The 13,848-nt window shown below is 37.4% G+C and overlaps 1 protein-coding gene across 10 annotated transcripts in view; it reads left to right on the top strand.

Annotated features, from left to right (window-relative positions):
* Nucleotides 1–13,848, top strand: part of VPS13B (vacuolar protein sorting 13 homolog B) — a 774,030-nt gene that overhangs the window by 465,821 nt on the left and 294,361 nt on the right. For all 10 annotated transcript variants that reach the window (XM_043484079.1, XM_043484085.1, XM_043484083.1 and 7 more), the window contains one exon: nucleotides 9,425–9,628. In XM_043484079.1, coding sequence (XP_043340014.1) covers nucleotides 9,425–9,628 — 204 coding nt within the window. The remainder of the gene's footprint in view (nucleotides 1–9,424; nucleotides 9,629–13,848) is intronic.

Genomic DNA, 13,848 nt, shown 5'->3' with positions numbered 1-13,848 from the left:
TACCTCAAATTAAAGAGTCTGCCTGCCAGTGCAGGAGATACAAGAGACACAGGTTCCATCCCTGGGTTGGGAGGACCCTCCTGAAGTAAGAAATGTCAGCCTGCTCCAGTGTTTTTGCCTAGAAAACTCTATGGACAGAGGAGTCTGGCAGACTACAGTCCATGGGGTCACAAAGAGTGGGACACAACTGAGCACATACATGCACACGTATCTTAAATTACCTGATCCCCTAGTTTATACACTATCATTGTCCAGAGTCTTATTTTTAGCTTGATTTTGCCTCATAATTTGGACATTATTTAATATTTTAAAGATACTGTGTTTAGTTTTACCCATATATTTACCAGTTTCTTTCTTATTCTTGAGCTTCCCTGGGCTGCTTCTTTTAAGGTTTGGTGTTTTTCAACAATTGTAGAAGAATGTTATCTCTGCAAGTAGTACCTCCGTGAGTGGGAATTCACTGTGTTATCTCCCTGTGGGCTCAGTCGTATCCAACTCTTTGCCACCCCGTGGACTATAGCTTGCCAGGCTCCTCTGTCCATGGAATTTTCCAGGCCATAATACTGGGGTAGGTTGCCATTTCCTATTCCAGTTGATCTTCCTGATCTAGGAATCAAACCTGCATTATCTTGTGTCTCCTGCTCTGGCAGACAGGTTCTTTGCCACTAGCACTACCATGTAGGTGTGGACACATTTATGATAAGACATGCGTCCATCATTATAGCATCACATAGACTGTTTTCACTGCCCTCAAAGTCCTCCCACTGACCAACCCCTTTCAGCAATTGTTTTTTCATTGTCACCATAGTTTTACTTTTTCCAAAATGACATATACTTGAAATTATACAGTATATAGCCTTTTTTTTTTTTTTTTCTTGAATCCAGATCTGCATTGCAGGTGGATTCTTTTTTTTTTTTCATTTATTTTTATTAGTTGGAGGCTAATCACTTTATAATACCGTAAATCCATGGCTGATTCATATCAAAGTATATAGCCTTTTCAGATTAACTTATTTCACTTTATGTATTTAATGTTCTTTATGTTGTTTTTTTCTTGGCTTGATAGCTCATTTCCTTTTTGTGTTGAATAATTAGATTTACCACAATTTATTTACACATCCCTGTATTAAAGAACATCTTTTGTGATATACCTCAGTCGTGTCTGACTCTTTGCGACTGCATGGACAGTGGCCCACCAGGCTCCTCTGTCCATGGAATTTTCCAGGCAAGAATACTGGAGTGGATTGTCATTTCTTACTCCAGAGGATCTTCCCGACCCAGGGATCAAAACTGGGTCTCCTGCACTGCAAACAGATTCTTTACCGTCTGAGCCACCAGTGTGTTAGTTGCTCAGTTGCATCTGACTCTTTGAGGCCCCCTAGGCTGTAGCCTACCAGACTCCTCTGTCCATGAGATTCTCTAGGCAAGAATACTGGAGTGGATTGTCATGTCCTTCTCCAAAAGGACATCTTGGTTGCTTCCAATTTTGACAATTACAGATAAAACTGCTGTAAACATTGATGTGCACCTGTATGTGTATAGACATGTTTTCAACTCCTTTGCCTAGAGACCAAGGAGTCCAATTATTGGGTCATATGGTGAGAGTATATTTAGTTTTGTAAGAAACTGCCAAACTATCTTCCAAAGTGGCTATACCATTTTGCATGCCTGCCAAGAGTGTGTGAGATTTCTAGTTGCTTCACGTCCTCACCAGCATCTGATGTTGTCAGTCTTTTGGATTTTGGCCATTCTAATAGGTGTGTAATTGTATCTCTTTGTTTTAATTTGCTTCTTCCTGATGACATATGGCATGGAGCATCTTTTCATTATGCTTATTTGCCATCTGTATATCTTGAGCCTGCTCATAGTTTGAAAACCATTTTTCTTCTTTATAAACAGTTATATTTCATGTCTACTAATCCAGTTCTTGAAGTCTTCAAATGTCTGTTTCTCTAGCCCAGTTAGTATCTCATTTCACTTGGAACAAATCTGTGAAAATTCTTTGAGTTGAGATTGAGTTCATCTTAAGAGAATTTGCTTTTACCTGTCATCTGGTAGCACTGTCTACCTGGGACAGGCTTCTCCAAATTAAAATTTTTTCATGCCACATTAGCAGCTCAAACCACAAGGTGCTGTCTTTGATGGCAAAGTCTTACAGGGAATTTTTTTTTACCTCTTTACCTTGTGCTAACGCTAAGGTCAAGATGGGTAACTTGATAAAGTTACCTTGTCTTTTTTTAACATGGACCCTAGCAGGGCTTTTTTCTATGTTTTAAATTTTTTTAAGATGTAAATACTTACAGATTTCCACCAAGTTGTAAATACATACTCCGTGTCCCCTTTAACGAGTTCCCTTCAGTGTAAACTTTTCCCCATGATGATTGACAAATAAAATTGTTAGATATTTGAAATGTACACTTTATGACTTGATATATGTATACATTGTGAAAGGACTCCCTCATTGAGTTAGCATATCCATCACCTGGCATACTTACCCTTTTGTGTCTGTAGAACATTTAAGTCCTACTCTCTTAGCAAATTCCAGTTTTACAATTGTCTTGTCCACTGTAGTCACCATGATGTGATACATTAGATCCTCAGACCTTATTCATTTTAAAACTGAAAATTTGTGCCCCTTTACCAACCTCTTCCTATTTCCCCAACCCTTTAGCCCATGGCAACCACTTTTCTGTTCTCTGTTTCTATGAATTTGACTTTTTAAAAATTTCCACTTGTTAAGTGATACTATTCAATATTTGTTTTTCTCTGGCTTATTTCACTCAGCATAATATAAATAAGATGTAGATAAAAACATAGATATTCACAAATGACAGGAATTTTTAAGGCTGAATAAAAATTCATTGTATGTACTGTTGACCCATCAACACTGTGTCATGGATCCACTCATATACTCTTTTTTTCAATAGTAAATACTGTGAATGTAGAACCACTGATAAAGAGGAACTGTGGCTATAGAAAAGAGAGTTGGTGCCACTAAACCCCAAATTGTTCAAGGGTCAACTGCATATGCTATCTTTTCTTGATCTGTTTATTAATTCATTGAGGGACAGTTAAGTTGCTTCCATTCAAGGTATGGAAGAGGCTTTTGAGGAATGCTGCCATGAACGGGGAAGTACAGATGTCTCCTTGAGATTAATGATTTCTTTTGGATATATACCCAGAAACGAGATTGCGGGGCCGTATGCTGATTCTGCTTTTAATTTCTTGAGGAACCTCTGTTCTCTTTTACATAGGGGTTGTTTGAGTTTACATTCCAAATAACAATGTACAAGGGTTTCCTTTTTTCCATATCCTTCCCACATTTATTACACCTTGTCTTATTGCTAATGGATATCCTAACAGGTATGAGGTGAAAATCTCATTATGGTTTGGATTTGCATTTTCCTGATGACTAGTGAGCACCTTTTCATGTACCTTTTAGCCAATTACATCTCTTTGGGAAAATATCTGTTTAGATCCTTTGCCAATTTTTTAATTGGATGTTTTTGTTTTCTTTTTTTTCTCTATGGAGTTATATGAATCCCTCCTATATTTTGGATATAACCCCTTATCAGACATTTAATTTGGAAATATTTTCATTCTGGAGGTTGACTTTTCATTTTGTTGACCGTTTTCTTTGCTGAGTAGATTTTTAGTTTCATGTAATCACACTTGTTTATTTTTGCTTTTGTTATCTTTTTCATGTCAAATCCAAAAAATCATTGCCAAGACCAATGTCATAGAGCATACACCCCTTTGTTTACTTCTAGGAGTTTTATGGTTTTAGATCTTGCATGACTTCTTGCATAACTATAGTAATAGTGCATGCATGCTCAGTTGTGTCTAACTCTTTGCAACCCCATGAGTTGTCCATGGAATTCTCCAGGCAAGAATACTGGTGTGTGTTGCCATTTCCTACACTAGGGGATATTCCTGACCCAGGGATCGAACCTATATCTCCTGCATTGACAGATGGATTCTTTACCACTACATGCCACCTAGAAAGAATTGTATATAGTACAATATCAAAACCAGGATATTGAATCAGTACAATCCACAGTTGTATTCAGATTTCACCAGCTTTTTTTTTTTTTCTGTTTTTTGTTTGTTTGTTTGTTCTTTGGATTTTTGGCCGTACACTTTGGATTTTTGGCCGTAACAGACGGCGTGTGGGATGCAATCCCCAACCAGGAGTCAAACCCATGCTCCCTGTATTGGGAGCTCAGAGTCTTAATCACTGGACCACCAGGGAATTCCCTCACCAGTTGTATTTTTAATCATTTGTATCTATATGTCTATATGTATGAGTATAGTTTAGTGCTGTTTTATCACATATGTACATTCATGTAACCACCATCACAAGACGCAGAACTGTTCTGTCACAGGTCATCCTAGGAGAGCTGTTTTTAAATCACCGTTTCAAGACCTTCATAACCCCAGCTTTCTATGCAGTCTTCTATTTGGGCTTCCCTGGTGCCTCAGAGGTTAAAGTGTCTGCCTCCAATGCGGGAGACCCGGGTTCAATCCCTAGGTTGGGAAGATCCCCTGGAGAAGGAAATGGTAATCCACTCCAGTATTCTTGCCTGGAGAATCCCATGGACTGAGGAGCCTGGTAGGCTACAGTCCACGGAGTTGCAAAGAGTCGGACACGACTGAGCAACTTCACTTTATCCATCTCCTTAGGTGGGCCTTGAGCTTTATCTCCTCCTATGCACTTAGCAGAAAATCACTGTAGGATTCAGCAGAAATCCTAAGAGGAAAAGCTGGTTTTGGCTGGTGCTCATTTTTTAGTGTTCCTGTTCTCACATTTTTTGTGATGACTTTGCACCTTCTATTCTCTAGCCAGCTCTGAAATGTATTTTAAAAGATGCTTTAAATTGTCTTCAAGCATTTTAGTTACTTCAGTCAGAAGATTCACTCAGATTTTCTAATATGCCATATTTTGGTTACAGGTAGCCATAGAAATATTAAAGAGCATTTATCTTTATAGTTCTCATTAATAGTTCTTTTGTAATTAGAAAAGTTGACTTTGTTTTCTCTTGGTGCCTGTGCATCTATGATTAGTTGGTAGTTGGGTTGAATTATTCATTCAGAACCATATAAGATAATGTACTCCAGGAATGGTCATAAAATTTATAATGGACCTCTTTATGAATGGTTTGGGCTTGCCTGGTGGCTCAGATGGTAAAGAATCTGCAATGCAGGAGACCCTGGTTTGATTCCTTGGGAAGATTCCCTGGAGGAAGGGATAGACTACCCACTCCAGTATTCATGGGCTTCCCTGGTGGCTCAGACAGTAAAGAATCTGCCTGGAATGCAAGAGACCTGGGTACAATCCCTGAGTTGGGAAGATCCCCCAAAGGAGCGTGTGGCAACCCACTCCAATGTTCTTGCCTAGAGAGAATCTCTATGGACAGAGGAACCCGTCGGGCTAGAGTCTATGCAGTCACAAAGAGTCAGACATGGCTGAGTGACTAAACACATGAATGGTTTAATTTTCAGTCATACATTTTATTTATTTCTATAATAGTTTTAACATTGACATAATTAAAACAGAGAAGTAAAATAATTTCTCCAAGCTCATGATCATTGGAAAATTTGAGACTAGAGTTCATGAGTCGTTTGCTTATCCTATTTTCTACAACTCATATTTAAGTGGTTCTGCAATTAACTTTTAAGTTGGATTTACATACCCAAATATTGTACATTTCTGTGAACTTTCAAATCAAGTTAAAATGACATATATTTTAATTTTAAAAGAAAACAAATAGAGAAAATGTAAAATCTCAAATCCTGATTTTTAAAAATTTTGAAATTGGCATGTTAAAAGTGTTAAGCTATTGCTCAATATACAATCCATTTTTGTGTTGAGAAGATGAACCAGTGGAAAGTCATATTTTCCACAGATAGATGATAAGAAGAAAATAGCTTGATTTAAGGTCAACGCTAAATATGGGACATTTTAAGCATAGGTGAAAACTTTAATGAAATTCAGTGTTTTTCTGTTTTTTATCTCATAATTTTGCAGTTTCTCCATGTGCCAAGAGAAATAGAAAGGCCGATGTTAATGCTGAGCTAGGTTGTTTTGGTTATCTTTTAATATAGCACTGATTTTATTTCCAAACACACCTTCTCTTTCTAAAAAGGGATTCTTAAAAGTATTTTGGTTTTCTTTAAAAGTAGACTTAGGGAATTTATGTAAAATGTAGAAAGCATGGGGTCTTCCCTGATGGCTCAGTGGTAAAGAATCTGCCTGCCAATGCAGGAGACACGAGTTTGATCCCTGGGTCTGAAAGATCCCCTGGAAAAGGAAATGACAACCCACTCTAGTATCCTTGCCTGGAAAATTCCATGGACAGAGGAGCCTGGCGAGCTGCAGTCTGTGGGGTCGCAAGAGTCAGGCACGACTGAGCAACTAAGCAACAACAGAAAGCACTGGCTAGTTTGAGTAATTGTAATTTTTATATGGGAATAATAATCTAGGAAAATAAGCTAGGCTACCAAGTGCCGAAGACAGTTGCTCCATGTCAGAGTCTGTGTGGCCCTACAGCAGAGGTTTACTGTGTAAAGACTGGGTGTTCTTGTTGCTGTAGACATATCCTGTGTCCAATTGAGATTTGCAAAGATTTGTTCAGTTCAAATCAGTGACTTGAAACAGCATTTACTAATCGATTAATAGGAAATGTAGTTTCTAACTTCAAGAAATTTACACAGAAAGCTGTGGTACATATACACCATGGAATATTACTCAGCCATTAAAAAGAATTCATTTGAATCAGTTCTAATGAGGTGGATGAAACTGGAGCCCATTATACAGAATGAAGTAAGCCAGAAAGAAAAACACCAATACAGTATACCAATGCATATATATGGAATTTAGAAAGATGGTAACGATAACCCTATATGCAAGACAGAAAAAGAGACACAGATGTATAGAACAGACTTTTCGACTCTAAGGGAGAAGGCGAGGGTGGGATGATCTGAGAGAACAGCATCGAAACATGTATATTATCAAGTGTGAAACAGATCGCCAGTCCAGGTTGGATGCATGAGACAAATGCTCAGGGCTGGTGCACTGGGATGACCCAGAGGGATGGGATGGGGAGGGAGGTGGGAGGGGGGGGTTCAGGATGGGGAACACATGTAAATCCATGGCTGATTCATGTCAATGTATGGCAAAAACCACTACAATATTGTAAAGTAATTAGCCTCCAACTAATAAAAATAATTGGGGGGGGGGGAGAAATTTACACTATTTTGAGAAAGACTGACATGTGATTGTGATGTTCTCGTACTTCTAAGTTTAGAAAGACTGTAAGAGCACAGATTTGGGGGAAAGGGAGTTTGAAGAAAGGGTGGTCAGGAAAGGCTTCTTAGAAAGTGAAGTTTGAGGGACTGACTTAGTGGTCCTGTGGTTAAGAGTCCACCTACCATTGCAAGGGACACGAGTTTTCGGTCTTGGTCCAGGAAGACCCCACGTGCTGTGGGGCAGCTAAGCCCAAGAGCCACAGCTGCTTAAGCCCATGTGCTCTGGAGCCCTTGCTCTGCAACAAGAGAAGCCCACAATGATTGAGAGGCACATGGACCACCACTGAGGAGATGCCTCAGCTCTCTGCAGCTAGAGAAAGCCAGCGTGTAGCAACGAAGACCCAAAAATAGATAAATACAATTTTTAAAATAGTGAAGTTTGAAATGGGTCTTTAGAATTAACAAAATTACACCAGTATCCAAATGAATGAACATTCTGCCAAAATAGGGGTATTCACAAGGTTACTCCTCACCCCCCACCTGCACCTGCATTCACTCTCGTTTTCTTTACCTTCATTAAGGCAAAATGAAAATGTTCACGACCCATTTTTTGGGTTCATGTAAAACTTTAGGCCTCCTTTCCTTGTGTGCTCTTTCCTAGATAGAGCTTTTCTAAGTTAGAAAAAAGAAAATGAAAATTAGATTCAACACTCTCCTTCGGAATACTGAGACTCCATCCATCTGTTTCTCTGCCTCCCACTATGACTTCTTGACCAACACCTGTTTCTTTCCTGTTTCCTTATTGCAACACGGTGTGATATTAATATTTCCATACCTGAGCTATCTCATCATTCATTTGCAGTCCCCTCCCTCCTCTTCTCTTCATTTGAATTCATTAGTCTCAGCCGTCACCTTGCCTGGCCTCATGCATGCCATCTCCATTCCTATGTGTCTGGGGACACCTGCCGTCTTGAGTCTCAGTAGTCATCCACCTTCCATCAGTATTTGACCAACTTCCTGACATGGTCTGACCCTCACTGTTTACTTAGCCAAGACATAGTCTTGATCACATTCATACTGTCTGTCTCTCTATAATTTTCACACTAGGACTCAAGTGATTTCTTCCCTCTCCCTCCACTAATTTGTTTTATTAGTGTTCAATTGGTACAACTAATTGTATTTTTTTCTAATCACTGCAATTGTGTCTGTATTAGTAACAACTATTTTTATCCTCAATGTAATTTCAGTTTTTTATTGATTGAAACTTTCATGGAGGAAAAATGTTACTTTCCTTTTGGTTACTCATTTTAAAGAGTTTATGAACCAATATAACTGAAAAATTCCCAATTTTTAAAAGTTCACACAAACTTAAACTTACCTGGACTGCAAATCCCAAACCCTATTCTTCTTATCCTACCACACTGCCTTGCTATTTCATTCTAAAACCTTCATGAAAAATTTAACCATTCACTTTCTCTAATCTAGCTTTAAGCTGCTGATAATTTTATTCATTTGCTTAGCCTTGGGGCCAATAAGATGAAAGGTCCAACTCTATACGGGCCAGTAATCCTTACTGTATTTCTACATAAGTAAGCAGTGAAGTCTTGTCAGTAATTTAGTCTGCGTCACAGTGGGTTATATAAAGGACTAAAGGCAAAGGGTAGGGGAATTAAATAAATTCACAAAGCTTCAACTCTTTTCCTAACAAGACATCAAAGTACTGAGGAAAAAAATTAGACGTTTAACATTGGAAAGAAGACAGGGTTTTGAAGCAAAACCTGGATTTAACTTGCAGTTTTGGCCACATACTAACTCAGTTAACTTTGGCTAAGTCTTTCAACCACTCTGTATTATTTTCTCTTTAGTAAAAAAGGAGGTAGTAGTACAACCTCACAACAGCTCAAGGATTTAAATCATATTTGTAACTGTATTTATTTAGAAAAATAACAGTGCTGAGGATATGTAAGAACTTATTATAGAGTAGATACACTGAGTGCTAACTTTTTGATACATTTTTAAATCATTAGTATGTGTAAGTTTATAATACCTGCTTCATAGATTTCATTAATCTGGTAATCCAAAGGGTAGGGGGGGTTGATAATAGCAAGATGTTAGAGAGCAAAATAAGCGTAAAAGACTTATTTTATCTGATTACTTTTCTTCACTGTCTTTACAGAAGAGCCTTGAATTTAGGAATTCTTCGAGACCCTGGGTCAGAGATTGAAGACCGACAATACCAAATAGATCTGCAGTCTATCAATATTGGTACTGCTCAGTGGGATCAACTGAAGCCAGAAAAGGAAAATGGCACAGGAGGGGTGCTCACAGAGACGGAAAGAAACTCTCAGAATCCAGCTCTCGAGTGGAATATGGCCAGCAGGTAGGAAATGGTGGAGAAACTTTTTCCACATTCTAATATTTCATTGCCAGAAGAATAGTTAATACACTCTTTAGCATGCCAAACCTAAGTGTTTCAGTATTGTTTCTTCATTTCATAAAATATATTTTGTAATTGTAGCTGATGCTGTTGTTTGGACTTCTATGAGTCCTACCACTGTTACACTGCAATTATTACAAATTTATGGTCAATGTCAGAATTTTTTTTTAAAGCTTGTTATTTGATGAAAAATTCCACTTCAGGATTTCCCTTAAAATCCATTATATTCCAAGTAAAAAAAATATTAACTCTTTCCTTATCAGATTCTTGTGCTTATTGCCTTTGTAGATCTTCTTTTAAAAAATGTTTAAGTCTCTTGCCTATTTTTAAATTGAGAGGTCTTTTTGTTGATGATTTGTAGGAGTTCTTTTTTTATTTAATTTTTTGAATTTTAAAAATTTTTATTGAATATAGTTGAATCACAGTTTTGTGTTAGTTTCTGGTGTACAACAGAGTGATTCAATTACACATGTACATACATATTCTTTTTCATATTCTTTTCCATTAGAATTTATTGCAAGATACTGAGTTTAGTTCCCTGTGCTATACAGTGGAACCTTGTTTGTTTTAAATGTAGTAGCTCGTATCTGCTCATCCTGCTTTATCTTTCCCCTTCCCCACTTCCCCTTTGGTAACCATAAGTTTGTTTTCTCTGTATGTTAGTTGATTTCTGTTTAGTAAATAAGTTAATTTGTATATATTTTTAGATTCCACATATAAGTGATATTATATGGTGTTTGTCTTAGTCTGAGTTACCTCACTTAATATGGCAATCTCTCCGTCCATCCATGTTGCTGCAAATGGCATTATTTCATTCTTTTTAATGGCTGGGTGATTTTCCATTTTATGTATGTACCACATTTTCTTTATCCATTGATCTGGTCGATGGATATTTAGGTTGCTTCATAATTGCATTGTAACTAGTGCTGCTGTGAACATGGGGGGGGTGGGTGCATGTGTCTTTCTGAATTAGTTTTGTCCAGATATATGCTTAGGAGTGGGATTGCTGAATCATACGGCAACTGTTTTATTAGTTTTTTAAAGAACCTCCATACTGTTTTACATAGTGGCTGCACCAATTTACATTCCCACCAACCATGTAGCAGGTTTCCCTTTTCTCAACACCTACTTCAGCATTTATTATTTGTAGACTTTTTTGAGGGCAGGAGGTGCCAGTTATTTTATTCTTTTCATATAGAACAAACTTACAAGAATTTATACAGTTTAGAAATAGATTCCAATTGCATCATTACTCCTAGTAAAACATATAACTAATAAGACAACCAATCAATTTCACTTTTCTTTTGAAAGTCGTAATAACAAAACATGGCAATACTTTGTAAGTCTTAGAGTCTTGTGAGGGGCTTTGTTCAAATCATACTTTCACGTACAGATTTACTTTATTAATAATAGATAAGTTAGCAATAGATGTAAATTTTCATACAAGTTTTCCTGTGACACAAGAAAATAAAAAGATTGCTGTGAAAAGTCTCAGATTTTATCAAATCAGATTCTCTGTACTAAATTTAGGATGCAAAACATCATTTCTCCCTAGACAGCTGTGGGAAAAAAAGAGATATCTTCTTTACTCCTTTTTTGTATAGACTTTTTAATTATTGCCATTGTGACAAGTGTGAAGTGATACCTCATTGTAGTTTTGATTTGCAGTTCTCTGATAGTTAGCAATGTTGAGTGTCTTTTCATGTGCCTGTTTTCCTTCCATATGTCTTATTTGGAGTAATGTCTATTTATGTCTTCTGCCCAATATTTGATTAGGTTGTTTGTTCTGTTAATTTGTTGTGTGAGCTGTTTGTGTTATTTTTTAAATTAAGCCCTGTTGGTTACATCATTTGTAAATATTTTCTACCATTCTTTAGGTTATCTTTTCATTTTGTTTATGCTTTCCTTTACTTTCATTGAGTCCCATTTACCTTTATTTTTGCCTTTATTTCTATTGCCTTGGGAGATCAACCTAAGAACATATTGAAACATTAGTACAATCTGTGTCAGAGAATGTTTTGCCTGTGTTTGCTTCTAGGTGTTTTATTGTGTCATGTTTTATATTTAAGTCTCTGAGCCATTTTGAGTTTATTTTTGTGTACGGTGTGAGGGGGTATTCTACTCATTGATTTACATGCGTCTGTCCAACTTTTACAACACCTCTTGCTGAAGAGACTTTCTTTTCTCCGTTGTGTATTCTTGCCTCTGTCAAAGATTAATTGGCCATAGATGTGTGGGTTTCTTTCTGTGCTTTCTGTTCTGTTCTGCTGATCCATATATCTAGTTTTTGTGCTGGTACCGCACTGTTTTGATTGCTGTAGCTTTGTAGTATTGTCTGAAGTTTGGGAGGGTTATGCCTCTGCTGTGTTCTTTTCCCTCAATATTGGTTTGACAGTGCTGGGACTTAGCGTATAAATCTTTCACCTCCTTGGTGAGGTTTATTTCTAAGTTTTTTAATGCAGTCTTAAAAGTGATTATTTTCTGCTTTCCTTCTCTGATATATCATTGTTAGCATACAGAAATGTGTCCAATTTCTATATGTTATATTGTGTATTTCTACCTTGCTGAATTTATCAGTACTATCTGTTTTGTGTAGTCTTTACAGTTTTCTCTCTATATTGTATTATGTCATCTGTATATAATGACAGTTTTACCTCTTCCCTTCCAATTTGGCTAACTTTTATTTCTTTTTCTTCTCTGATTGCTGCGGCTAGGACTCCAATACTATGTTAAATACAAGGGGTAGCAGTGGGCATCCTTCTCTTGTTCCAGATTTTACTGGGAAGATTTTCAGCTTTTCGCCATTAAGCATTATGTTGTTTTCACCCTATTATGTGGGTTTGTCACAAGTAGCTTTTTTTTTTTTTTTTTCATTTTTTGAATACTGAGTTGTTGTTTTGTTTTTTTTTTTTTATTTTATTTATTTTTTTTTTCCAGTGGGTTTTGTCATACATTGAAATGAATCAGCCATGGATTTACATGTATTCCCAATCCCGATCCCCCCTCCCACCTCCCTCTCCACCCGATTCCTCTGGGTCTTCCCAGTGCACCAGGCCGGAGCACTTGTCTCATGCATCCCACCTGGGCTGGTGATCTGTTTCACCATAGATAGTATACATGCTGTTCTTTTGAAATATCCCACCCTCACATTCTCCCACAAAGTTCAAAAGTCTGTTCTGTATTTCTGTGTCTCTTTTTCTGTTTTGCATATAGGGTTATCGTTATCACCTTTCTAAATTCCATATATATGTGTTAGTATGCTGTAATGTTCTTTATCTTTCTGGCTTACTTCACTCTGTATAATGGGCTCTAGCTTCATCCATCTCATTAGGACTGGTTCAAATGAATTCTTTTTAATGGCTGAGTAATATTCCATGGTGTATATGTACCACAGCTTCCTTATCCATTCATCTGCTGATGGGCATCTAGGTTGCTTCCATGTCCTGGCTATTATAAACAGTGCTGCGATGAACATTGGGGTGCACGTGTCTCTTTCAGATCTGGTTTCCTCAGTGTGTATGCCCAGAAGTGGGATTGCTGGGTCATATGGCAGTTCTATTTCCAGTTTTTTAAGAAATCTCCACACTGTTTTCCATAGTGGCTGTACTAGTTTGCATTCCCACCAACAGTGTAAGAGGGTTCCCTTTTCTCCACACCCTCTCCAGCATTTATTGCTTGTAGACTTTTGGATAGCAGCCATCCTGACTGGCGTGTAATGGTACCTCATTGTGGTTTTGATTTGCATTTCTCTGATAATGAGTGATGTTGAGCATCTTTTCATGTGTTTGTTAGCCATCTGTATGTCTTCTTTGGAGAAATGTCTGTTTAGTTCTTTGGCCCATTTTTTGATGGGTCATTTATTTTTCTGGAATTGAGCTAGAGTTGCTTGTATATTTTTGATTAATCCTTTGTCTGTTTGCTTCATTTCTATATTTTCTCCCAATCGAGGGCTGCTTTCACCTATGCTTATAGTTCCTTTGTAGTGCAAAAGCTTTTTTAAGTTTCATTAGTCCCATTGTTTTTTTTTGCTTTAATCCATATTCTTGGGAGGTGCGGTCATAAGACTGCTTGATATGTCGGAAGATGTTTTGCCTATGTTCTACCTCTAGGAGTTTTATAGTTTCTGGTCTTAGTGTTGGAAGTTGCTGGCCACAGCAATAGAG

The sequence above is a fragment of the Cervus canadensis genome, chromosome 12 (genome assembly GCF_019320065.1).
Source record: "Cervus canadensis isolate Bull #8, Minnesota chromosome 12, ASM1932006v1, whole genome shotgun sequence".
NCBI classification, from domain to species: Eukaryota; Metazoa; Chordata; class Mammalia; order Artiodactyla; family Cervidae; genus Cervus; species Cervus canadensis.
This window is presented reverse-complemented; position numbering and strand designations above follow the sequence as displayed.